Source organism: Dendrobates tinctorius, unplaced genomic scaffold (assembly GCF_039654945.1).
Source record: "Dendrobates tinctorius isolate UK_male_01 unplaced genomic scaffold, ASM3965494v1 ptg000004l, whole genome shotgun sequence".
Classification (NCBI taxonomy): domain Eukaryota; kingdom Metazoa; phylum Chordata; class Amphibia; order Anura; family Dendrobatidae; genus Dendrobates; species Dendrobates tinctorius.
This window is the reverse complement of record NW_027361672.1, coordinates 13956967-13983859: the sequence shown is the minus strand read 5'-3', so window position 1 is coordinate 13983859 and position 26893 is coordinate 13956967. Positions and strand designations below refer to the sequence as shown.

General features: G+C 41.7%; 1 protein-coding gene across 6 annotated transcripts in view; it reads right to left on the bottom strand.

Annotated features, from left to right (window-relative positions):
* Positions 1-2101: 2101 nt before the first annotated feature.
* The window catches only part of SLC66A2 (solute carrier family 66 member 2), a 204040-nt gene continuing 179248 nt past the window's right edge, over positions 2102-26893 (bottom strand). For 4 of the 6 annotated variants that reach the window (XM_073566240.1, XM_073566223.1, XM_073566245.1 and 1 more), the window contains one exon: positions 2102-4147. In XM_073566240.1, the coding sequence (XP_073422341.1) occupies positions 3940-4147 (208 nt within the window). In that variant the 3' untranslated portion in view covers positions 2102-3939. The remainder of the gene's footprint in view (positions 4148-26893) is intronic. The other 2 variants (XR_012230492.1, XM_073566257.1) reach the window with 2 other exon arrangements.

Sequence of the window (26893 nt, the reverse complement as noted above, 5' to 3'; positions counted from 1 at the left end):
CCTTTAGACCAGTGTTTCCCAAACCCCGTCCTCTCGGCCACCCAAACAATTTTTTCAGGATTTCCTTAGTATTGCACAGGGAACCTATGGCAGTTTATGATGCCTTACTAATAATTCCTACACCTGTGCAATACTAAAGAAATTCTGAAAACATGACATGTTGGGGGCCGTAAGGACTGGCGTTTGGTAAACAATGCTTTAGTCTGACCCATCACCTCATCTAATTAATATAATTATTCCGTGTTCCTCTTTTCCTAAATATACCTCAGAATCTGGTCCCTTTTATCATATATTTCCTCACCCTCAGCAACAATTTACAGATACTGGCTGATGGCCAAATCATGCAGCTTTACTTGACTGCCCCTATTTCAACAATGGTTGAACCATACAGGACAAGCAATTTTACCTTTTCTTTAAATCCCATTTCCTCTTAGATTGTAAGCTTGCGAGCAAGACCTTGCTCTTGCAATTGTTGAATTGTGTTACTTTAATATCTTATGTAGTTTGTACGGGTCACAAATTGTAAAGTGCTTCATGTCGATACATTTACAGTAATACTTAATTTTTTATTTTGTGTATTCTGTGAAAAATAACTTTAAAAAAAACTGGGGTTGTCATATTGTGAGAGCCATCACTTTTTCATTCTTCTGTGATAAAGAGCACTATGTGGGCTTACCTTTTGGATTACAAACTGTAAGACTTTATTTTACTGATACTCTTATGGAATACATTAAAGAAACACACTAAATATGTAAAAATCTATAATCAAAAATTTAACATCTTACTATATTGCACTCATCATGTTATACGGCACTGTGTACTTACAACTGCTCAATTTGCCTTTCTACCAAGTTAATTCTTCTCTAACAAAAATGAGCTGCTGAATCCTAAACTATGTAGAAACAGGAGGTCATAACTGCAAAAAGTCACTGGCAGAATGAGTTTTAGATGGGAATGACTCATGCACGAAAAAGAGACATACTTTTTGTACATAGAGTAGAGAATAAAAAGAATTGGGTAGAAAGGCAAAATGAGCAATTGTAAGTACACAGTGCTGTATAATATAATGACTGAAACATTAAGAGGATAAAAACTTTGATAGGAGTGCTCCTTTAAGAACCATTTTTATTTTTAAAATTTATATAATATATAAATATATATATATATATATATATACACACATATACACACACACACATACAAATATACTGTATGTTTTTTATCTTAAAAGAAAGATTACACTACTAGCTAGTCCCACAACGGACTTGATTATGGATCCTTTTATTGCATTGAAAATATCCTACACAACATATATAGTATATTATCTAACTTGTCAGTGTTTGACTAAAAGGCACCCTACTGGAACCTGACCCTGGCAGGGGGGGTGGGATCTGTTTAGACGTAGGTTTAAGGTAAACATGGAGGCCATTTTGGGCCTCCTTGTTACCATGGTAACCACTGCTGTCTGCAAAGATGCTGGGAAGGTGAAGATGGGCAGACAGAGGAATAGATTTCCCTCTGTCAAACTCCTCAACTGCTGCCATCCCCTGACATAGGCATCTGAAGGGTTAAAACTCAGATAAGAATTTGCTCTGGTCTCAGCACAAGATGCAGAAGCTTAGCTGTGTATAGCAACTGGATCCTGTTGTGCATGGCACCGGCGCAACTCCTGAGCCAAAGCCATCTCTCTGATGCAAATGGATGACTGATTGTGGCAAAGCACTTGTAAAATAACATAACTGGACATGCATATTACAAGAGGAGGTTAAAAGGCCATGTAAAGTTACAGCATATAGTTAGGATTTTTACCAGCATAGCGACGCTCCCATCAACACTGCTCTGTTCAAGTAAAATGGGTTCCCTACAAATCTAGTTGACCGGAGCATAAGTGTACAGTGAAAAATTGTCCTTTATTCTCAGGATCAGTGGGGATCCAGCACTTATAACAGTAAATCTCAGTTAACAGCTTTAGTTACTAGTGAGAGCTTTAATAGAAATATCAATCCCAACTCCAGCCTTGATTGATTGTTTTCCTCCCCTTGATAGGTGCTTTATTCTGTGGCAGGACATATTTTTGAAGCTCTTACTTCAACAATCGAACATCAGTCAAGCAGCTTTTATTAAAAAACGCACAGGCACCCAGTGTGAAATACTAAAGAGGCATGTATTGTTAAGATATAACAGCTTCTTGCATTATTATTGCCATTTTAACACAGAAATGACAATTTGTTCCCATAAAATTCTCATAATATTCAATTGGTCATCTAGTTTACCCAATGTGCAGTTTTGACGGTAATGTACAGAATAAAATATCTGATGAATGTGGTAGATAAAATAAAAGTATAAATCTTAGGCTATATTCACTCTGCAATAATGCTCTGTTGCTTCAGGTTTCTATTGCTTGTCAACAGCCAGGATAATGTAGAGAAAACCCAATATGCAACAGAACCGCCATAACCATCATGGCTTGGGTAATGATGAAGGCCATAACACTAGTGTGAACAGAACACCTTTGCAGCCATACCCGTCTGCTTCCAATATTATACAATGCTCTACATTTTAACAACATTCCATTACAATTTACAATCGATAAGGAAAAAAAAATAGCATAAACCGAGAGAAAAATTAAAAAAAAAAAAAAAAAATGTGCCAGCTAAATAAAAACATGTTCCATTTAAGAAAGCGTATGAATAATGAACAGACAATCTTTGCGGTCTGTCAAGGCATTGGTAACAATGATTATATTGAATAATCATAGAATAAAAGTTTTGGATAATACAAGTAACAATGTAAAAGTAAGAGCCATCACATGTGTATGGTACCATTCTTGTAAAGGCCTGGAACGTAGACAAGGGCAGACATGCCACCTATAAACTGGAATGCTGTCCTGTCACTGCAGTGTTGTAACCCACCTCAAGAATCTCAATGTACAGGTGAAACTGCAGCGAAAGTTCAGAAATCCCTCTTTGTTATTGTGTTTTCTTATTATTTCATTATTTCATTCATAATGGTGCAAATTCAGTGCAAAGACATCCATGGACGTGTAGTCACATATAAGCATCATAGCATGCAGTGGAAGTAACACTATCTGATATAGTTGTACTGAGACAAGTGGTGAAACGGTGGTCTCGGATTTATACGGAGGGCTCCACTCATATTAAATACATTGCATAGCAAAGTGTTGATAGGCTACCTGGAGAGGTGGAGCAAATGTCCGACATAAGTTTACATAGACAAGATCACTAACTAGATCATCCCATGATCTATACAGTAGACATCATTGGCAAATAGTCAATCTGACAAAAATGCAAACAGGGGTACAAATCGAGAACTTACAATGGGGCACCTTCCATGCACTGGCACATATCATGCCCTACATTCCAAATCAAGTGTCAAAAACTTGTTTAGCCACTGACCATTCATTTGTTGAAGCTGAAATTTTTCCAGGTCTGCTGTCCTTTTCCCTCCCCATGGAGAAAAGCATGGATTCCCCACTGGATGCAAGATTGCTGGATGGGACTATTTCGCCAACAATACCATTCTAGTTAGCATGCTGCCCATAGCTGGCACCAAGAAGTCATACATTTGGACATATATATATACTGGCTTGAGTAATGTCTATGCCTCACACTACACAGATCTGCATTCAAATGTACACACCTGCATACAGTGAGAGCATAGAATTCACATTTCAATTAAGGGTCTGATCAATTCATTCTAAAGAGAACACTTTCACTAAGTAGGGGTCCAGAGTTGACCGTGAAATAGGGTAACAGCATTCTGAAATATCGTTGGAGGCAAAAAAAAAAAAAAAAACACTGAAGGATATTAATGGTGGGTAAAGAGGTTCCAAGACCTAAACACAGACATGTGCATTATTGGTGCAAGAGGAGTTGTAGATTTGGGAAGCACGTGATCAGACAGTACATGTTCTCATCGTCACAGAGCTTTGGCACTGGTGACATGTGTGGTATGTGACACTGGCTTCTGAGGGTATGCACTGTAGATGTACACTTGCAGCAAAATGGTAACGTCTACAAGAACCTGCAGGAGGCCACAGATGATAAACTGGAAGGGAGCTTGGTTAAGAATAAAGTAAGCCGTCTTGAAGGTGTCTCCACTTGTCCACATCAAAACCATTTTTATGCTAGAAAAAAAAAAGAAAAAATATCAGAGAAAAGGCCACAATTGTACAAATGTTCTTGCAAATTGCAAAGAAAAATTGAATACAATACAATAAGGATGTTCTATTGCCTATATTCAACCCCTCGCCTACGTAGCACATGCGCAGGTGGGACTATTAGGCTGAAAAATCCAACAATGATTTTAACGAAAGTCTGTGGCAGACATCCACAGGTGACTCTCTGTTTATTGTGCATGGACGTTCTGTTTTTGTTTTTTTTTCACAGCGACGTGGATTTTAAATCTACATGCAGAAAAATGTATATAGAAAACAATAAAAAGTGTATTTAAAGGGAATCTGTCAGCAAGATGATATAGGGCAAGAGAACATCATACCAGGGATGTGTCACTTACTAAACTGCGTTATAGTTTCAATACAATTAGTGTTTTATCAGCAGATCATCACTAGAGGACTAGGTTTCATGTGCAGACCAGTCCAGATAATCTGTGTATCCCCACCCCCACCATTGATTGGCAGCTTCTATTTACATGGAAAGCAAGCTACCAATCAGTGATATAAGTGGGGATATACACAGCTCAGCATTCTTACCACTGACATATCTACAGCAGAGAAAACAGGGATTATAACAAAACTGCACAAAAGCAGTCCTGTAAGTGATACATTGCTTGAATAAAAAAATATGAAACAGAAAAAAAAGATTGCAGCATAAGAAAATGCAATAAAAAGTCCAATGTCCTCTAAAACTGATGGAGAGATAAACCATGTGGTCTAGAACTATTCATTTTCCACCTGTTATTTTAGCTAGCCTAAACTGGCAAAGACAGAGTACTACAAAACAACTAAAATATAAAGAAATTAGTACATAGGGGGATGCCTTATAGAAATGCTTCTCAATTTAAATATCATATACTACTAAACCCAAAAGACTAAGTCGATGTTCAGTCCGTATACAGTGTACACAGGGAGGAAATTGAATGGTGGTGTAAGAGCAGATTTCTAGTAGTCCAAATAGTAAGATTGCCTCTGATCTATAAAATAGGGGCGAATGGTCCTTGTCCATGGCAGAGAAGTGGTCATGAACAGGCTGCTGTGATAAGGAAATGCTGAATAAACAAACTAGAATAATTAACATACCGTAACTCCTCCAAATGAAAAAGCGATTGCACTGATTCTTTACATGTTAAACCTCCCAAGTAACCCTAAATCATACCGAGCCCCCTCGATGACAGAATGGTACTTCACAAAAAATCAGAATTGGCCGACAGCACTACAGATATGCGAATGCTCGTTCTAGTTCCACTGGACCCAATGGAAGAGTACATACCATAGAAGGGGAGAGAAGAACAGCATACCAATCTGGGTGAAGATTAAGAAACATGGCTGAAAAAGACCTATAAAGTTAAAAACGCTACATCTGGCAAAATAAAGAATCCTTCTTAATCTTCACCCGGATTGGAATGCTGTTCTTCTCGCCTTCTTTAGAATGGCACTTAAGTCATTTCTCAACAAACGGCAGTTTCGTGAGTCATGCCCTCTTCCCAGGTTTTAACGGTCAGTACATGAACTTTCCGTGTGCTGACTTTAATACAACCCAGTGTCATCAATCACTTAGGATATTAGAAATAGCCTTATTGGGTCCTTAAATGAGAACCTCACAGTGTGAGAACAGCACCAAGGCTCTTGGCCTAATGCTACAGGAGTGTAAAACCAGGGGAACATGAGGTTATGGATGGAACGAAACATGAGAAACATAAAAGGCAAAAGATGAAATGTATAATCAGTTTGTCGCATAGCTTTGAAAAATGTGCCCAGTAGCAACATTTGGTCTTAAAGGGGTGTTCCCAAGAACAAAAGTTCATTTTAATCAGTAATGGGAACAAAATCTTCAAAACATCTTGACTAATTATAGCATATGAGCACCACGCACAGAAGAACATGCGCTTACCTATCAATAAGGTTATTAAAGGAGTTGTCCCATAAACAAAGACTTTTATCAATAGATTTTGGAATAAAATTAAGTTTCTTAATTGGATGTGTTAAAAAAATGTTCCTGTGCCGAGATAATCTTATAAATGTTCCCCTACTGTGTAATGGCCGTGTCTGACGTTACAGGAACATGGTCTGATCATACCACAGCTCCTGGGCAGGGGAGGAAGCAAAAGAGAAGATATAGACAGCACAGAATGGGGACACAGCTGATTCTTTTTGTGAGGTAAAACCTGTAACTAAACACATTTGAAAGGTAAACTCACCAATACCCTGACTAATCAATGGAGGTCTGCTGCATCCTGCTAGTGCATTAGTCAGGGTTTTGGTGAGTTTACCTTTCAAATGTGCTTTTTTTTTTTAATTTTTGGGAATTTTTTCCTTATGTGCGCTGTAAAACATGTAACTACCTGTTTTTAAACAAAGTTTTACTTCAAAAAAAGAATCATTTGTGATAACGTGCTGTATTATGTCAGCATGGTATGTGCGTTTGGTCAATATATATTTAATGTGTACGGCTAGATAAATAGATTGAACTCAAAAGCACATTATGGACAGTTGTGTTATAGAGTTAGCACAAGCCACAGCATTTAGCAGCATCAAAACAACCCAATTATTAGGTCCTTTACTCTACAAATGAGAATTTGGGCTTTTACAAAGGGCTCCCAGGTTGTGCCTGCAGAGAAGTTGCTATTTGATGTTGCAAACTTAATAGAGTAACCAAACACAAGACAAGGGCAGATCAAGAGAATAATTAGTCACAAAATCAGAGTCCAAGAGCAAAGTCAGGGGAAGCAGGATTAAAACTGAGAACAGGACTAACAATATGGTAAATGTGGGTAATCAAAGTATTATCTATTGTGCAATAATTGTTCAGTAATTTTGCTATTATATTTTTCTGTGTTATAGATTTTAATTGTTTTCATGGTTTCTGATATACACACGTATTCGATCTAATTAGGATCTTTGGATCACATGATTAAATTGTGACTTTTCATTGGTGTATAATGCCTTTATATGATGTCTTATTAAGAAGAACGAAACCATGTTTCATTATTGATAATAGCATTGTTAGTTATTGTGCAATAATTGTTCAGTAATTTTTGCTGTTGTATATTCTTATTTGCGCTATTGATTTTAATTGTTCCGTAGTTTTGGGTTTATATATACGTATTTGGTCCGAACAGGACCTTTGATCACATGACTAATCTGTGATCTTTCATTGGTGTATCATGTCTTTATAATGTTTGCAATGTCAGTAATTTCTGTGTTTTTTGTTTGTATTTTTGCATTCTGTGCAAGCTGGAGCGTGGCTTCCCTCGCCTGAGCTGGAAATTTTATATAATCCCCAGACTGGTGTCTACTGTTTGGGACCCAGTCCTTTTGTCTGCCCTTGTTCACACATTGAGGTCAACTTTGACACAAGGCAAGGTTTTTAATATTAGACAGTGTAGGCCTATCCCGAACAGAGTTACCGTGTCGTGGTGGGATGGCTTTCATGCTACTTTTGATCAAAAACAGTATTACTAAAAACTATTATTTAGATGCACTTTTGCTTTTACTTCTTTAGTTACAGCAGGGTTTTTGCTCACTTTGTCTTTTGCAGGTTTTATGGCCAATGTTAACATGCATTTATATGCTTGCATGTGTATCAACTCAAACCAAGCTCAATTTTTGTGTTTTTTCAACGTCAGTAACGTGTAGCTTTGATAAAGACTGCAGTTGCGGTCGAAACGAGTCGCTTGTCCTCTTCTGTGCTGTGAAGTCCGAGAAGCTGTCTGTAAATTTTACTCGTATGGAATAAAAGAATTCATTTTTATACCATTTGGAGCTGGAACAAATTTTCATTTTTTCATGTCACTGGCGTCTCATCAAGGCGAACTTCCGAGCACGTCTTCTTAAACAGTGAGCTGGCTACTTTTTTCTAAATTCATGCAAATGTGGGTAAACCAATGGAGGCAGCCTGTTCCACTCATTGATCACTCTGTCAAAAAGTTTTTTCTAATATCTAATCTGTGTCTCCTCCCATTCAGTTTCCACGTGGAGACCTTTGGCGCAGGTTACGGGCTCACGCATTTTGGCCAAAATATCAGCTAATACTCCACATTTTTTAATGTGTCTTTTGCACTTTTTATTCAGGGTGCAGTTGGGCCCATTTGGTCTTGTAAACTGCGGTGTCTATTCACATGGCATGCATTTTGATGGCGCTGGGCAGCCAACCTGAGCTAAGAGAAGGGTGTCACTACTAGGCTGGCCTGGATGCTGTGCATGGCCATAGTGTGAACAGCGCCGCATACAAGTTTTTTATTGTGCATTAACCCCTTCACTACCAAGGGTGGTTTGCACGTTAACTCCCGGGCCAATTTTTACAATTCTGACCACTGTCCTTTTATGAGGTAATAACTCTGAAACACTTCCATGGATCCCGGTGATTCTGACATTGTTTTCTCGTGACATATTGTACTTCATGTTAGTGGTAAAATTTCATTCATATAACGTGCGTTTATTTGTGGGAAAAACGGAAATTTGGCGAAAATTTTGAAAATTCCGCAATTTTCCAACTTTGAATTTTTATGCCCTTAAATCACAGAGATATGGCACACAAAAAAGTTAATAAGTAACATTTGCCACATGTTTACTTTACATCAGCACAATTTTGGAACCAAAATTTTTATTTGTTAGTAAGATATAAGGGTTAAAAGTTGACCAGCGATCTCTCATTTTTGCAACACCATTTTATTTTTACGGACCACATCACATTTGAAGCCACTTTGAGGGGTCTATATGATAGAAAATACCCAAAAGTGACACCATTCTAAAAACTGCACCTCTTAAGGTGCTTAAAACCACATTCAAGGAGTTTATTAACCCTTCAGGTGCGTCACAGGAATTTTCTGAATATTTAAAAAAATTAACATTTAACTTTTTTTCACAAAAAAAATTACTTCAGGTTCAATTTTTTTTATTTTACCAAGTGTAACAGGAGAAATTGGACTGCAAAAATTATTGTGCAATTTGTCCTGAGCACGCTGATACCTGATATGTGGGGGGAACCACTGTTTCGGCACATGGCAGAGCTCAGAAGGGAAGGAGCGCCGTTTGACTTTTTCAATGCAAAATTGGCTGGAATTCTGATCGGACGCCATGTCGCGTTTGGGGAGAGCCCCTGATGTACCTAAACAGTGGAAACCCCCCACAAGTGACCCCATTTTTGAAACTAGACCCCCTAAGGAACTTATCTAGATATGTGGTGAGAACTTTGAACCTACAACTAAACAGTCCACAGTGGAAATTCATGAAACAAAATATTTACAAGGGAATTATGCTCTTCAGAAATTAAAGCAGCTCTGTGATTTGAACCCACAAGGGCTTCACAGAAGTTTATAATGTACAGCGGTACAATTAAAAAATCATATTCTTTCCACAAAATGATCTTTTCACCCCCAATTTTTATTTTCCCAAGGGTAACAGGACCCTAAAAGTTATTGTGCAATTTGTCCTGAGTACGCTGATACCCCATATGTGGATGTAAATGACTATTTGGGCACATGGCAGAGCTCGGAAGGCAAGCAGCGCCATTTGACTTTTTTGGCTGGAATTGAGATCGGACACCATGTCGCGTTTGGAAAGCCCCTGATGTACCAAAACAGTGGAAACCCCCCACAATTGACACCATTTTGGAAACTAGACCCCCCAAGGAACTTATCTAGATGTGTGGTGAGAACTTTGAACCCCCAAGTGCTTCACAGAAGTTTATAACGCCCAGGCGTGAAAATAAAAAAATTTTTTTTTCCACAAAAATGATATTTTTGCCCCAAAATTTTTATTTTCCTAAGGGCAACAGGAGAAATAGGACCCCAAAAGTTGTTTTGCAAATTGTCCTGAGTAGGCTGATACCCCATATGAGGGGGTAAAACACTGTTTGGGCACATGGCAGAGCTTGGAAGGGAAGGAGCACCATTTGACTTTTTCAACGCAGAATTGGCTGGAATTGAGATCAGACGCCATGTTGCGTTTGGAGAGCACCTGATGTGCGCAAATAGTGGAAACCCCCAATTCTAACCCTAGCCCTAACCCTAATGGGAAAATGGAAATAAATACATTTTTTTAATTTTATTATTTTTCCCAAACTAAGGGGGTGATAACGGGGGGTTTGATTTACTATTTATGGCGGTTTTTATGTTTGGCGGCTGTCGCACGCTAAAAGACGCTTTTTATTGTAAAAATAGTTTTTGCATCACCACATATTGAGAGCTATAATTTCTCCATATTTTGACCCACCGAGTCATGTGAGGTCTTATTTTTTGCGGGACGAGTTGACGCTTTTATTGGTATCATGTTCGGGCATGTGACATTTTTTGATCGCTTTTTATTTCGTTTTTTGGGATGCAGAGTTTACAAAAACCAGCGTTTCATGAATTTCTTTTGGGTGGTGCGTTTACGCCGTTCCGGGTGCGGGTAAAATTTATAAGGCGGTTTTATTCTTCGGGTCAGTACGGTTACAGCGATACCTCATTTAGGTCTTTTTTTATGTTTTGGCGCTTTTATGCAATGAAAACAATTTTATATAAAAAATAATTATTTTTGCATCACTTTATTCTGCGAGCTATAACTGTCATGGTATGCCTAGGTTACTTTAGGCAAAAACCCCGGGACCCCTGCGATGTCCCTCAGACTAGGGGAACCCTGTCTGTCCCTCTACCCAGGGTTTACACTGAAGGTGTGCCTGCCTGAGCCTCCACCCTGTCCCTGTCTCCTGTCCAGCCCTAAGCTGAACCCACCTCCCTCCACCCAGTGAGGGGACCAGACACCAGACCCAACAAATACGTATGGACAGGGGTAAAAGAAACACCACACAGTTAATACACAAGGGAATACAATAATGTGCAAGGGCAACCAAATATATATATAACAGATTGGAGAAAGAACCACTGAGGGATATACTGCACCAGATATCAGACGCTCCAACACCACCACTGCTGACCGGTATTGCTAGCACTAGGCTAAAGCTATAGTCGGCGACGCCCATAGTCAGGACAAACTATTTAAAGACCAAGGGCGTGGCCCAGCCCTCAGCCAGCGTGACAACCTGGTTAACCCTATCCCGACTGGAACAGAATACCCAACAGGGTATTACCGCTGTCTGCCGGACACCCTGGTGTGAACAGTGTCCGACATGACAGTACCCCGCCTTCTACGAGGGACCTCCGGAACCTCACCATGTCCAGGACCTGGCTTGTCCGGATGGCGACGATGGAACATAGTAACCAGTCGATCAGCATGAATGTCAGAGGCCGGCACCCATGTCCTCTCCTCAGGACCATAGCCACGCCAGTGGACCAGGTACTGTAGAGTGCGACGCACAACCCTAGAGTCCACCACTTTGGACACCTCAAATTCCAACGCGCCATCCACCAAGACGGGAGGTGGTGGCCTGGGGGAACCATCCACCAAACCCACGACCTTCTTTAGCAATGCTTTGTGAAATACATTATGAATCTTATACACAGCCGGCAACTCCAAACGAAATGCCACGGGGTTGATCACTGCGGAGATTCTAAATGGGCCAATGAACCTGGGACCCAACTTAAGTGACGGTATCTTGAGCTTAATGTTCCTAGTAGATAACCACACACAGGTCCGGACCTGGCACACGTCTGCAGTCAGCCACCCGTTTGTACCTGGAACCCACCTTCAACAAGCGCTGCTTGACTCTCCTCCAAACAGACGACAATTGAGCTCCCAACTGGTCCTCCTCAGGGACGCCAACTGAGCACCCCTGACGCAAGGTGCAAAATTGAGGATGTTGACCATACACACAAAAAAAAGGAGATTCCCCAGACGATTCCTGGCAATGGTTGTTTATTGCGAATTCTGCCAGAGGAAGAAACGCTGACCACTCTTCCTGATTGTCGGAAATAAAGCAGCGCAAGTATTGCTCCAGGTTTTGGTTCATCCGCTCAGTCTGTCCATTCGACTGAGGGTGGAAAGCCGATGAATGAGATAATTTGATTCCAAGGCGAGAACAAAAAGCTCTCCAAAACTTTGCCACAAACTGCGTACCTCGACCAGACACAATGTCAGACGGGACACCATGAAGTCTGACCACCTCGCGAATAAATATCTGAGCAAGAGTCTTAGCATTGGGCAAAGACGGTAAAGCAACGAAATGTGACATTTTGGAGAACCTATCAACAATTACCAAAATGACCGAGTTCCCTGCCGAGGCGGGCAAGTCCGTAATAAAATCCATGGAAATCTCAGTCCATGGCTTACTGGGCACCCCGAGAGGCTGCAAGCTACCAGCGGGACGGGAACGAGGAGTCTTGGCCCGTGCGCACGTGGTACAGGCAGCCACATATGAGGCCACATCCTGCCGGATTTTAGGCCACCAAAAACGACGCGATACCAGTTCCAGAGTGCTCTTAACCCCTGGATGACCTGCCAGTACCGTGTCGTGATGTTCGCCCAACACTCTAGAGTGTAGATGTAGCGGCACAAAAGATTTATTAGCAGGCAACCCCGGCGGTACCACCTCCTGAGCCTCCGCAATCTCTGCCTCAATCTCTGTCGTGATGGCAGATACCACCACACCCTTTTGGAGAATAGGCACCGGCTCTTCACATAACTCTCCACCAGGAAAACACCTGGATAAAGCGTCTGCCTTAACATTCTTCGACCCAGGTCGATAGGCAACAATGAAGTTGAACCGGGTGAAGAATAATGCCCAGCGAGCCTGTCTGGAGGACAGGAGCTTAGCAGATTCTAAATAAAGCAAATTCTTATGGTCGGTTATCACAGTAATCTGATGAACAGCCCCCTCCAAGAAGTGTCGCCACTCCTCAAATGCCAATTTGATGGCCAATAATTCCCTGTTGCCAATATCATAATTACGCTCCGCAGGCAACAGCTTCTTGGAGAAGAAGGCACACGGATGCAACTTGGCCCAAGAAGGGCCCTGAGACAGTACAGCCCCCACTCCAACCTCCGACGCATCCACCTCCACGACAAACGGTAAGGAGACATCGGGCTGCACCAGAATGGGCGCTGAGGCAAAACTATTCTTGAGGAATTCAAACGCCTGTACCGCAGGCTCAGACCAGTCAGAAAAGTCAGTACCCTTCTTAGTCATGTCAGTCAGTGGTTTGGCAATCATAGAGAAGTTCTTAATAAATTTCCTATAGTAATTGGAGAAGCCAAGAAATCGCTGAAGCGCCTTAAGATTATCAGGCCGATCCCAATGTAGTACCGCCTGCACCTTTGCGGTGTCCATCTTAAAACCTGAGGCGGAGATTATATAACCCAAGAACGGTAGCTCCTGTACGAAAAACACACATTTTTCAAGCTTGACATAGAGCCTGTTCTCTCTGAGCAACTGCAGAACCTGTCTAACATGCTCTATATGTGTATCATGGTCGCGAGAGAAAATGAGAATGTCGTCAAGATAAATTATAACGAACCTCCCCAACATCTGAGAGAAGACATCATTGATGAAGTGTTGAAAGACCGCCGGTGCCATAGTCAACCCAAACGGCATTACCAAACTCTCAAAGTGACCCTCAGGGGTATTGAACGCCGTCTTCCACTCATCCCCCTGACGGACTCTTATAAGATTGTACGCCCCCCTGAGGTCCAGTTTGGAGAACCACCTGGCACCAACCACTTGGTTGAATAAATCGGGTATAAGTGGCATAGGGTAAGGATCACGGACCGTAATCTGATTGAGTTCTCTTCAATCCAGACATGGGCGTAAACCGCCATCCTTCTTTTTAAAAAAGAAGAAGCCAGCAGCCAGAGGAGAAGAGGAAGGTCTAATATGACCCTTGCTCAGGCTATCCGCAATGTATTCCTTGAGAGCTAGCCTCTCGGGACCTGAGATATTAAACATTCTAGCTTTAGGTAACTTGGCCCCTGGTTTCAAACTAATAGCACAGTCATAGGGGCGATGCGGTGGTAGTTCTGAACAACCCTTCTCAGAAAATACATCCGCATAGTCCAGCAACGGCTCCGGGATACTGGGGGTCAAAGCGGAAATACATGTAGCCAGGCACCTCTCCTGACACTCCCTGCTCCACTGAATTATGTCCTGGGTCTTCCAATCAATAACAGGATTATGCATTGACAACCATGGAAAGCCCAGAACCATCTGAGCCGGTAAGTTACTAAGCACCTTACAAGTTACCCGCTCTGAGTGTAATACTCCGATGTGGAGTTGTATATCCAACACACACTCTGTGATCTCCCCTTGAGACAACGGGGAAGCATTGATGGTAACCACCCGGATGGGGTTCGGCAATTTCTCCACCGGAAATCCCGCTGTATGCGCGAACCTCTCATCAATGAGATTGGCAGCTGAGCCACTATCAATAAATACTGTAATAGAGAGCATTTGCCCCCCAAGTACCACCCTAGCAGGGAGCATACACTGGGAAACCATGACGGAGGATACACAAAGGCTCAGACTAGACTCCTCCAAACCCTCTGAGCCTATCAGTTTTCCGCCGGCGCGCCCTTATGTACCAGGGGGCAAGCGTTAATAAAATGTCCTCCTTTGCCACAAAAAAAACAGAGCCCCTGCCTTCTGTGCCAAGGACGTTTAGGCTTGTTACTCGGTGACTGTGCTATACCAGCGATCTGCATGGGTTCCACGGATTCACCCGCGGCAACCTCACCGACCACTCCCCCACCTCCCGGAGGCAACGAAACCAGCGCCCCCTGACGGAGACGTCGGTCTATGCGTACTACAAGTGCCATCGCAGCCTCCAGAGAGGCGGGAGTCTCGTACATTAGGAGAGTCTGTTTAACCCTTCCAGAAACCCCATGCAAAAATTGACTTCTAAGCGCAGGGTCATTCCACTGCGTGTCCACCGCCCAGCGCCGGAATTCCGTGCAGTAATCCTCAGCTGGTCGATCACCCTGTAGCAGTGAGCGCATCTTAGACTCTGCTAAGTTTAATCTATCCGGATCGTCATAGATCAAACCCAGAGCAGAGAAAAAAAAATCTACAGATTCAAATGCCGGTGAGTCTGAAGGGAGTGAAAAGGCCCAGGCCTGTGGGTCACCACTCAGCAAAGAAATCGCCAAGCCCACGCGCTGAGCCTCATTACCTGAGGAATGTGGACGCATACGGAAATACAATTTGCATGACTCACGAAACACCGTGAACTTACCACGATCACCAGCAAATCGTTCAGGAAGGGGAAACTTGGGCTCAGCTGCCCTGGCTGCAGCCTCAGCAGGTACTGCAGGAGCTGACAGACCTTGTTGCTGGACCGCCCCCCTGAGTTCAGTGACCTGTATGGATAGAGCCTCCAGCTGCTTGGTTAGGGAAAGTATAGGATCCATAGTAAGTAACCCCTATATTCCCTACCTTTTTTTTTTTTTTTTTTTTCTCTCACTTTATTATTTGGGCCGACTATAATGTCATGGTATGCCTAGGTTACTTTAGGCAAAAACCCCGGGACCCCTGCGATGTCCCTCAGACTAGGGGAACCCTGTCTGTCCCTCTACCCAGGGTTTACACTGAAGGTGTGCCTGCCTGAGCCTCCACCCTGTCCCTGTCTCCTGTCCAGCCCTAAGCTGAACCCACCTCCCTCCACCCAGTGAGGGGACCAGACACCAGACCCCACAAATACGTATGGACAGGGGTAAAAGAAACACCACACAGTTAATACACAAGGGAATACAATAATGTGCAAGGGCAACCAAATATATATATATAACAGATTGGAGAAAGAACCACTGAGGGATATACTGCACCAGATATCAGACGCTCCAACACCACCACTGCTGACCGGTATTGCTAGCACTAGGCTAAAGCTATAGTCGGCGACGCCCATAGTCAGGACGAACTATTTAAAGACCAAGGGCGTGGCCCAGCCCTCAGCCAGCATGACAACCTGGTTAACCCTATCCCGACTGGAACAGAATACCCAACAGGGTATTACCGCTGTCTGCCGGACACCCTGGTGTGAACAGTGACCGACATGACAATAACTTTTTTATTTTTTTGCTGATGATGCTGTGTGGCAGCTCGTTTTTTGCGGGACAAGATGACGTTTTCAGCGGTACCATGGATATTTATATGCGTCTTTTTGATCGCGCGTTATTGCACTTTTTGTTCGGCGGTATGATAATAAATCATTATTTTTTTGCTTCGTTTTTTATTTTTATTTTTTAAGGGGTTCGCTTAAGGGGTTAACTATTGGGACAGTTTTATAGGGCGGGTCGTTACGGACGCGGCGATACCAAATATGTGTACTTTTATTGTTTTGTTTTTTTTATTTCCAAAAAATGAATTTATTGGGGAATTTTTTTTTAAAAAATTTATTTAGCGATTTTTTTTTTTAATTATTTTTACACTTTCTTTTTATTTTTTTTTTACTTTATTACAATGTCCCAGGGGGGACATAACTGTCCTGTGACAGATCGCTGATCTGTCACATCACAGATCACTGTGACAGATCAGCGATCTGTCACAGGCACTGCACAGGCTTCCTCATGCCTGCGCTTTGCAGGCACTGAGGAAGCCAGCTTCCTGCAGGCCCCCGGAGGTCCCCGTCGCCATATTGGATCCGGGGACCTGCAGGAAAGGAGCCCCCCACAGCAGCGCTGCACATTGCGCTGCCGTGGGGGGCTCAGGGAAGCACGGAGGGAGCCCCCTCCCTGCCGTTGCTTCCCTTTAACCCCAGGTACACCGCGATCGTGTTTGATCGCGGTGTGCAAGGGGTTAACGTGTCGGGGGCGGTCCGTGACCGCCCCTGACACATTGTGCCGGGTGTCAGCTATGATAATTAGCTGACACTCGGCCGCGATCAGCAGCGCTCACCACGTGGGCGCCGCTGATCGCGATGACGTAATATTCCGTCCATGGTAATTAGGTCCATGGTCACATGGACGCAATATTACGTCAATTGTAGGTAAGGGGTTAACATACCAGGCAACCGCCCTCTCCATGTATTGGTAGGCTGTGAGCGGTTGTTTCATCGGTATTCTTGCACGTGTTACCATCTTAATTATATGGGTCCACTGCACCCTGATAGTGCATTTGTCTGGAGGCTGGACGGGTAAACCTTTTTGCTCTTTCTGAAATCTAACCTTGACGTCTCACAGGTCTTCCTCCTCCAGTAATCCAAAATTCTAAAATAGCATGGTCGCTACCTCCTAGGGTCCCTGCCACTTTTACCTCCTCAACCATTTCCTCCCTGTTTATAAGAATTAGATCCAAGGTAGCAGATCCCCTTGTTTTCTCTCCCCTACCTTTTGGAAGATAAAGTCAGCAAAAGAGGATAAGAATTTCCTTGACCTGTTAGTTTTGCCTGAGAGAGATTCCCAACAAATGTCTGGATAGTTGAAATCTCCCATGACAACTATGTCATATTTTTTGGACAACTTGGCCATTTGATGCATAAAGAGTTCATCCATATCTTCAGCTTGCACAGGCAGCCTGTAGTAAATGCCTACAATGGTGTCCTTTCCAATGTTCTGTCCTCGTATTCTTACCCAGTTTCCACAGAACTCCCAGTCTCTGAAGCTTCAATCTCTGTGCAGATATACGCGTTTCTAACATACAATGCGACGCCTCCTCCTCGTTTATCAAGTCTGTTTCTAGCAAATAAGTTGTTTCCTTCTAGCCTTGTATTCCAATCATGTGTATCGTCCCACCAAGTTTCAGTGATTCCAATGACATCATATTTCTTTTCCTGTGTTAGTAGTTGCAGTTCTCCTTGTTTGTTGCCCATGCTTTGTGCATTAGTATAGAAACTTTTTTTTTTTTTAATTCGTTTATTAAACATCAGGACACAAAGAATGTACAACATACACAATGGCTTATGATAACAAACCTTATACATGGCACATATGTCTCCGTCCATTGTAAAATATAATACAGAGAAATTGCACACTCTTCTAGATAGACAAGGTAATATGTACATTTCCTTTCAAGCACAGATAAAGGACAGTTGTTTATGCATTTTCCAGTGTATATACCGATCCAATTTCACAAACCTTGTCATATCAAGCAGCAGTAAAATCTAACTAAAATTCCTAAACTACAACTACCACTACATCAACTAGTAACTACTATTTCCGCAGCCTGATTTCCTATATCGTATTGTGTCGCATGTAGTATAGAAACATTTTAGTTTGTGATTGGTTTCTCTTTCTCCAATATTTTTATTATTTAGATTTTTTTGTCTTTGTTCTTCCTTTCCACTTCTAATAGCAGAGATCTCAATACCATTTGCCAGGTGTATGGCTTTTTCTGGCCTTTTGCTTCCCTTCCCACATTGTTCTAGTTTAAAGCTCTTCTGATGAGTGTAGCAAGGCGACTTGCAAATACATGTTTTCCAGTCTTCGTAAGGTGCACCCCATCTCTAGCAAGTAGTCCATCGTATAGGTAATTCACTCCGTGATCCAGAAATCCAAATCCTTGCTGACGGCACTATCGACGTAGCCAGTTGTTCACCTGCAGAATCTTATTCCACCTCCTTGTTCCATGGCCATCCACTGGGAGGATGGAAGAGAAGACCACCTGCGCTCCCAGTTCTTTCACTTTCTTACCTAAGTCTTCAAAATCACTGTAGATGGTTTCAAGGTCGTTTCTTGCTGTGTCATTTGTCCCCACATATATTAGCAGGAATGGGTAGTCATCTGTAGGTCTGAAGAGTCCTGATATCCTGTCAGACACATCTTTAATTTTTGCACCTGGAAGACAGCACATTTCTCTTGAAGTTATATCCGGTCTGCAGATAGCGGCCTCTGTTCCTCTCAACAGGGAATCCACCATGACCACCACTCTCCGTTTCTTCTTCACAACATTTTTCCTTTCTCCATCCAGGAGGATTCTGAAGGCGTACAAGGTTGCTGTTTGTGGGCAAAGTCTTATCCTGATGTATTTCTTCATCGTTCTCCTGCGTGAGAGCCTGGTACCGGTTCCTGAGCAATATGGGTGCTGACTGCCTCCCGATCCTCCTGCTTCTCTGGGTCACATGCTTCCATTCCTCTGTTTCTTCAGGTTCACTTTGAATTTCTTCTCTTTCTGTAACATGAAGAGATAATTCTGCTCTGTCTAAGAACTCTTCACCTTCCTTAATGATCTTCAACGTAGCTAACCTCTCTTTGAGATTTTGCAACTTTTCCTCCAACAGGGACACAAGCTTGCATTTGTGGCATGTGAAGTTTGGCGTTTCCACTGGTAAGTCTGTGAACATGTAGCAAGAAATGCAGCTCACCAAATGGCTCCTTGCCTCTTCGATATAGTTATAGATTTCAAAACGATGAAAAATGAACCAAAATTCGCCGTGCGGTTTACAGATTTCCTCTTTTCAGCTGCAATGGCCAAAATCCAGTGATCGTTGAGCTCGCAGAGACTCTAAACTTATCCCAGAAGGCACTGGGAATATGCAAATGATCTCCTCAGGACTCTTCCCCTGGTTTAGACAGTTCTTGCAAAAACAAGCAGCTTTCCATGTTACTTTTTATTGAAATATCTTCCTTGATCCCCAATACGTAGACTTATTGTTTTGCTTAGTTTGTGGTGCACGGTTAGCTATCGATTCTGGACATCTTCAATCCCACTCCTCATCTGATGTTGCAGACACAAAGCTGCCCATATAGTAGCATTGTTGAGTGCATAGTTCTGCCAATGGTGCAATGATGCAACTGGTCCAAATGATCAAAAAGGAGCCTGTGGAGCCATACGCAGCTACTTTAGAACATGGAGTAACCACTTCAAGCACACCAGGTAATAGCATACAAGAATAGGGCAACGTCAATAGAAACTTTAAGTAACAAGCTGGGGTTGCTGATTTGGCTGGTCATTTTAGTCCTTTCTATTGGAACAGAAAGACAGAATCAGTGAGTGAATAGGTAGTTAATTGCATTTTGCCATAAGCCATCCACAATCTATTGCCTGAACCACAGGCGGCTGGAAGAGGTAAATAGTGCAGGAGACCATCAAAGGCAAGTACATGAAATAGTTCATATGTTTACAAGGGTGAGGACCGGCAGTTACAGGGACTAGAACACCCAGCTTGGAAAGATCATGAATGCTTTAATGCACAGTTAAACTCTCCTTCATCCGGACTCCCGCTCTTCACTTGTAAGAAAGAACAGCATTATTTTGCCCTCTACTTGGTTCAATTTTCATTCCGTAAATATGGTACTACAAATGGATACAGATAGATTGGATAAAAAAATAAAGACATACTAAAAATAAAAAAAAATTATAAAAAGTGGAGAAAACTGCAGATCCTAGTTTCTTGTATAAAAACATCCACATTTTATTCCATCTTGACTAAAAAAAACAAAAGACATTTCGTATTGTTGTGTCTATTCCATAGAAAATATTTGACATGTAGCCACCCTTAGCCATAGTGAATATGACCAATTTACTTAGGGCGGCTACACACCAGAAACGGGTCAAGATGTTTTCTACGGCATAGACGCAATAATACGACATGGATGCTTTTATACAAGGGATTGGGACGTGCAGTTCTCTCTACTTTTTCCACTTATCCAGTTGATAGTCTGAAACTTCAAACACTCCCACATCCTGAGAGCAGTTTCTTTCAATATCAGCAAGCAACAGGATTATAAACTTAGTAAGTCCTGATGTTTTTTCATATATAAAAATAATAAAAGGTCTCACATGGGTTATCCGAAAAAAAGAACACTTGTTATCAAGACTTGTTATTTGGCGTCAAGGCACATAACGTACTGAACAGTGTGAAATGACATACTGTGTGCTTTTCAGGATATGTGGTTAGTGGTCTCAATGGTCAGTTTCTACAGTCAGAATGCCTCAAGACTTTATTCTGGGCTTTTAGTTTGAACATTAAGAAATGGAATAAAGAATGTAATGCCCCCAGAAGTAATTTAACATTCCCTGCTAAGCCGTAAGTACATTTTTGCAACGTTGTATTTTAATTGTGTTCCTTTCTTTTCAATGATAGATGATCCTTGGAGCGTGCAGCCATATGCTGAAGTGAAGGCACAGGTACAAATAAGACTTACAGCAGTAGAATTTAAACAAGCTGGTAAAAATGTTCTTTTATTCCATTGAGACCCTTACTTAATATGAAAGGGTCATTCAAAAATGCAAGTCTGAGGAAACATAACAATAAAATAAGAGATCGTCAAGTATCAAACAGTTTGTTATAATAACCTCATTTCCATCGGTTCTCAAAAACTGCCATTTTAGATTAATAATGGATTTTGAACATAAGAAAATTATGTAATATTAATTCTCATTTCAATAAGGTTATTATGTTCTAACATCACCGACATGTCCATAGTAGTATAGAAATGCAAAAGGAGGGGTGCGCTACTGTCATATCTCAATCTCTAGTGGAGTGCAATACCTAGCCCGTAAGCAGAGAAGCAAAAAAAAAAAAGGGAGAAAGAGACTAGGCTAATGATGGTATGCACATCCCAATAGACAATAAAAAAGCTTTATTACATATTGGATACAATAAGCTAAAAACATTTAAAATACAGACAAAGAACCAATGACCCAGACACCCCCAAAAAACAGGTAATATGAACCTAAGGTGTGGCCCATATTGGACTATTCATAGCCACCCATAAGCAGGCACATATCATGCACTTCTATATAACAAGACAGCCATGTACATTGCAGGCAAAGATAAGGCAGAAAAACAGACTTGATATCAAGCATATAATAAAACAACGTAAGAAAATTTGTAAATCATAACTGCCCTAAAGCAGTGCTACTTAGGGGTTCTCTAAATCTTTGCATTGGTGCATTTTCCTTTTTGCAATTTTTAAAATAGAATAGATGAAGATATATAATTTTTTTGCCCAAAATACAAAGGAAATAGGTCTCCTTTAACTTTAGCCCTTTTAGAGATGATTTAATCTTCAACATGCTTAACTGTTCACAATAACAGTAATTTTGACAAAGGGTACACAATCTTTTTACATGCCACTGTATATATTATGTAGGTGCTGATACGTAGGTTTCACATTTTAGCATTTTTTTTTATGCAATTGATAATTCTGCATGAATTGTGATTGGTGAACCTCTGCTTTATGGCATTTAGAGTCAAAATGTATCCACGCACATACAGTTTACATAAGATAAAAAGGTTTATAGCTGTGTCACCTTGTGATGGAGAGGTGCTCTGGACAACGGACACAAGCGTTATGGATTTTATGTGAACACTGCAGGTGCTTGAAAGCCAGCACACAAAAATGTGGTTGCTACTCAGGTCATCTGTAGAACAATCCAGCAACCATTGGAAGAATGAGGCCAGATCAAAATATAGTAATCTTGGCCCTCAATGATCACATGAGCACCATATTTCAAATTGAAAAGATTGAAAAGTCGGTAAGATACATAAATATATAAATTAATTCTTCGATTCTTTAGAAGAAAATCTTGTCAGTCATTATATTTTTAGTGACAGATAATTCTAAATTTTCTTAAGGATTCATCAAATCCTAGAAATGCCCAAGAATTCTTCAATGTCAGCCATTCAGGAAAAGAGCCCTCTCATAGTTTGGACTTCAACATGCCCACCCTAGTCATGAGTAGCTAAATTTGTTTGGCAATGGCTTATTTCTGCTGTATTAACCCCTTCACCCCCAAGGGTGGTTTGCACGTTCATGACCGGGCCAATTTTTACAATTCTGACCACTGTACCTTTATGAGGTCATAACTCTCGAACGCTTCCATGGATCCCGGTGATTCTGACATTGTTTTCTCGTGACATATTGTACTTCATGTTAGTGGTAAAATTTCATTCAAATAACTTGCGTTTATTTGTGAGAAAAATGGAAATTTGGCGAAAATTTTGAAAATTTCGCAATTTTCCAACTTTGAATTTTTATGCCCTTAAATCACAGAGATACGGCACACAAAAAACTTGATAACTAACATTTCCCACATGTTTACTTTACATCAGCACAATTTTGGAACCCAAATTTTTTTTTGTTAGGAAGTTATAAGGGTTAAAAGTTGACCAGCGATTTCTCATTTTTACAACACCATTTTATTTTTAGGACCACATCACATTTGAAGCCACTTTGAGGGGTCTATATGATAGAAAATACCCAAAAGTGACACCATTCTAAAAACTGCACCCCTTAAGGTGCTCAAAACCACATTCAAGAAGTTTATTAACCCTTTAGGTGCGTCACGGGAATTTTTTTGAATATTTAAAAAAAAATGAACATCTAACTTTTTTTCATAAAAAAAATACTTCAGGTTCAATTTTTTTTATTTTACCAAGGGTAACAGGAGAAATTGAACTGCAAAAGTTATTGTGCAATTTGTCCTGAGTACGCAGATACCTGATATGTGGGGGGGAACGACGCATGGCAGAGCTCAGAATGGAAGGAGCGCCGTTTGACTTTTTCAATGCAAAATTGGCTGGAATTCAGATTGGACGCAATGTCACGTTTGGAGAGTCCCTGATGTACCTAAACAGTGGAAACCCCCTACAAGTGACCCCATTTTGGAAACTAGACCCCCTAAGGAACTTATCTAGATGTGTGGTGAGAACTTTGAACCCCCATGGGCTTCACAGAAGTTTATAACATAAAGCCATACAATTAAAAAATCATATTTTTTCAACAAAAATGATCTTTTCACCCTCAATTCTTATTTTTCCAAGGGTAACAGGACCTAAAAGTTATTGTGCAATTTGTCCTGAGTACGCTCATACCCCACATGTGGGGGTAAACCACTATTTGGGCGCATGGCAGAGCTCGGAAGGGAAGCAGCGCCATTTGACGTTTTTGGCTGGAATTGAGATCGGACACCATGTCGCGTTTGGAAAACCCCTGATGTACCAAAACAGTGGAAACCCCCCACAATTGACACCATTTTGGAAACTAGACCCCCTAAGGAACTTATCTAGATGTGTGGTGAGCACTTTGACCCCCCCAGTGCTTCACAGAAGTTTACAACGCCCGGGCGTGAAAATAAAAAATTCGTATTTTTTCCACAAACATGATCTTTTAGTCACCATTTTTTTATTTTCCCAAGGGTACCAGGAGAAATTGGACCCCAAAAGTTGTTGTCCAATTTGTCCTGAGTATGCTGATACCCCATATGTGGGAGAAAACTACTGTATGGGCACACGTCGGGGCTCGGAAGGGAAGTAGTGACGTTTTAGAATGCAGACTTTGATGGAATGGTCTGCGGGTGTCATATTGCCTTTGGAGAGCCCCTAATGTACCTAAACAGTGGAAACCCCCCACAAATGACACCATTTTGTAAACTAGACCCCCCAAGGAACTTATCTAGATGTGTGGTGAGCACTTTGACCCCCCCAGTGCTTCATAGAAGTTTACAACGCCCGGGCGTGAAAATAAAAAATTCGTATTTTTTCCACAAACATGATCTTTTAGTTACCATTTTTTATTTTCCCAAGGGTACCAGGAGAAATTGGACCCCAAAAGTTGTTGTCCAATTTGTCCTGAGTACGCTGACACCCCATATGTGGGAGAAAACTACTGTATGGACACACGTCGGGGCTCGGAAGGGAAGCAGTGACGTTTTGGAATGCAGACTTTGATGGAATGGTCTGCGGGTGTCATGTGCGTTTGGAGAGCCCCTGATGTACCTAAACTATTGAAACTCCCCACAAGTGATCCCATTTTGGACACTAGACCCCCCACGGAACTTATCTAGATGTGTGGTGAGCACTTTGAACCCCCAAGTGCTTCACAGAAGTTTATAACACTCGGACGTGAAAATAAAAAAATCATTTTTTTCCACAAAAATGATATTTTTGCCCCCAATTTTTTATTTTCCTAAGGGTAACAGGAGAAATTGGACCCCAAAAATTGTTTTGCAATTTGTCCTGAGTAGGCTGATACCCTACATGTGGGGGTAAAACACTGTTTGGGCGCATAGCAGAGCTTGGAAGGGAAGGAGCACCATTTGACTTTTTCAACTCAGAATTGGCTGGAATTGAGATCAGACGCCATGTTGCATTTGGAGAGCCCTTGATGTGCCCAAACAGTGGAAACCCCCAATTCTAACTCCAACCCGAACCCCAACACGCCCCTAACCCTAGCCCTAACCCTAGCCCTAACCCTAGCCCTAACCCTAGCCCTAACCCTAGCCCTAACCCAACACACCCCTAGCCCTAACCCTAGCCCTAACCCTAATGGAAAAATGGAAATAAATACATTTTTTTTATTTTATTATTTTTCCCTAACTAAGGGGGTGATAACGGGGGGTTTGATTTACTATTTATGGCGGTTTTTATGTTTGGCGGCTGTCGCACGCTAAAAGACGCTTTTTATTGTAAAAATAGTTTTTGCATCACCACATATTGAGAGCTATAATTTTTCCGTATTTTGACCCACCGAGTCATGTGAGGTCTTATTTTTTGCGGGACGAGTTGACGTTTTTATTGGTACCATTTTCGGGCACGTGAAATTTTTTGATCGCTTTTTATTCCGATTTTTGGGACGCAGAATGAACAAAAACCAGCGTTTCATGAATTTCTTTTGGGGGGGGTGCGTTTACACCGTTCCGCGTGCGGTAAAATTGATAAAGCGGTTTTATTCTTCGGGTCAGTACGGTTACAGCGATACCTCATTTAGGTGGTTTTTTTATGTTTTTGTCGGTTTTATGCAATGAAAACTATTTTATATAAAAAAATAATTATTTTTGCATCGCTTTATTCTGCGAGTTATAACTTTTTTACTTTTTCACTGATGATGCTGTGTGGCGGCTTGTTTTTTGCGGGACAAGATGACGTTTTCAGCGGTACCATGGATATTTATATGCGTCTTTTTGATCGCGCGTTATTGCACTTTTTGTTTGGCGGTATGATAATAAATCATTATTTTTTGCTTCGTTTTTTATTTTTATTTAAGGGGTTCGCTAAAGGGGTTAACTAATGGGACAGTTTTATAGGGCAGGTCGTTACGGACGCGGCGATACCCAATATGTGTACTTTTATTGTTTTTTTTTTTTATTATTTTCAAAAAATGAATTTATTGTGGAATATTTATTTTTTTTTTTTTACTAATTTATTTGGTGATTTTTTTAAATTTATTTTTACACTTTTTAATTTTTTTTTTTACTTTATTACATAGTCCCAGGTGGGACATCACTGTCCTGTGACAGATCGCTGATCTGTCACATCACAGATCACTGTGACAGATCAGCAATCTGTCACAGGCAGTGCACAAGGCTTCCTCATGCCTGCGCTTTGCAGGCACTGAGGAAGCCAGCTTCCCCAGGCCCCCGAAGGCCCCCGTCGCCATCTTGCATTCGGGGGCCTGGAGGAAAGGAGTCCCCCGCAGCAGCGCTGCACATTGCGCTGCCGTGGGGGGCTCAGGGAAGCACGGAGGGAGCCCCCTGCCTGCTGATGCTTCCCTTTAACTCCCGGTACACCGCGATCGCGTTTGATCGCGGTGTGCAAGGGGTTAACGTGTCGGGGGCGGTCCGTGACCGCCCCTGACACATTGTGCCGGGTGTCAGCTGTGATAATCAGCTGACACCCGGCCGCGATTAGCGGCGCTCACCACGTGGGCGCCGCTGATCGCGGTAGACGTACTATCCCGTCCCCGGTCATACGGGCCCGGGTACCGTGTACGGGATAGTACGTCTCATGTCAGGAAGGGGTTAAAATCACTTTGACAGAACTGAACATTTAATCTAAGAATGAAATCAGGAGGATAGTTATAACTGTTGACTTAAAAGTGATTTGACAGTTATCCAATGCCTTTGGCCATAAAAAAACATTCCCAATAAATCTTGGCCAAAAAGGATTT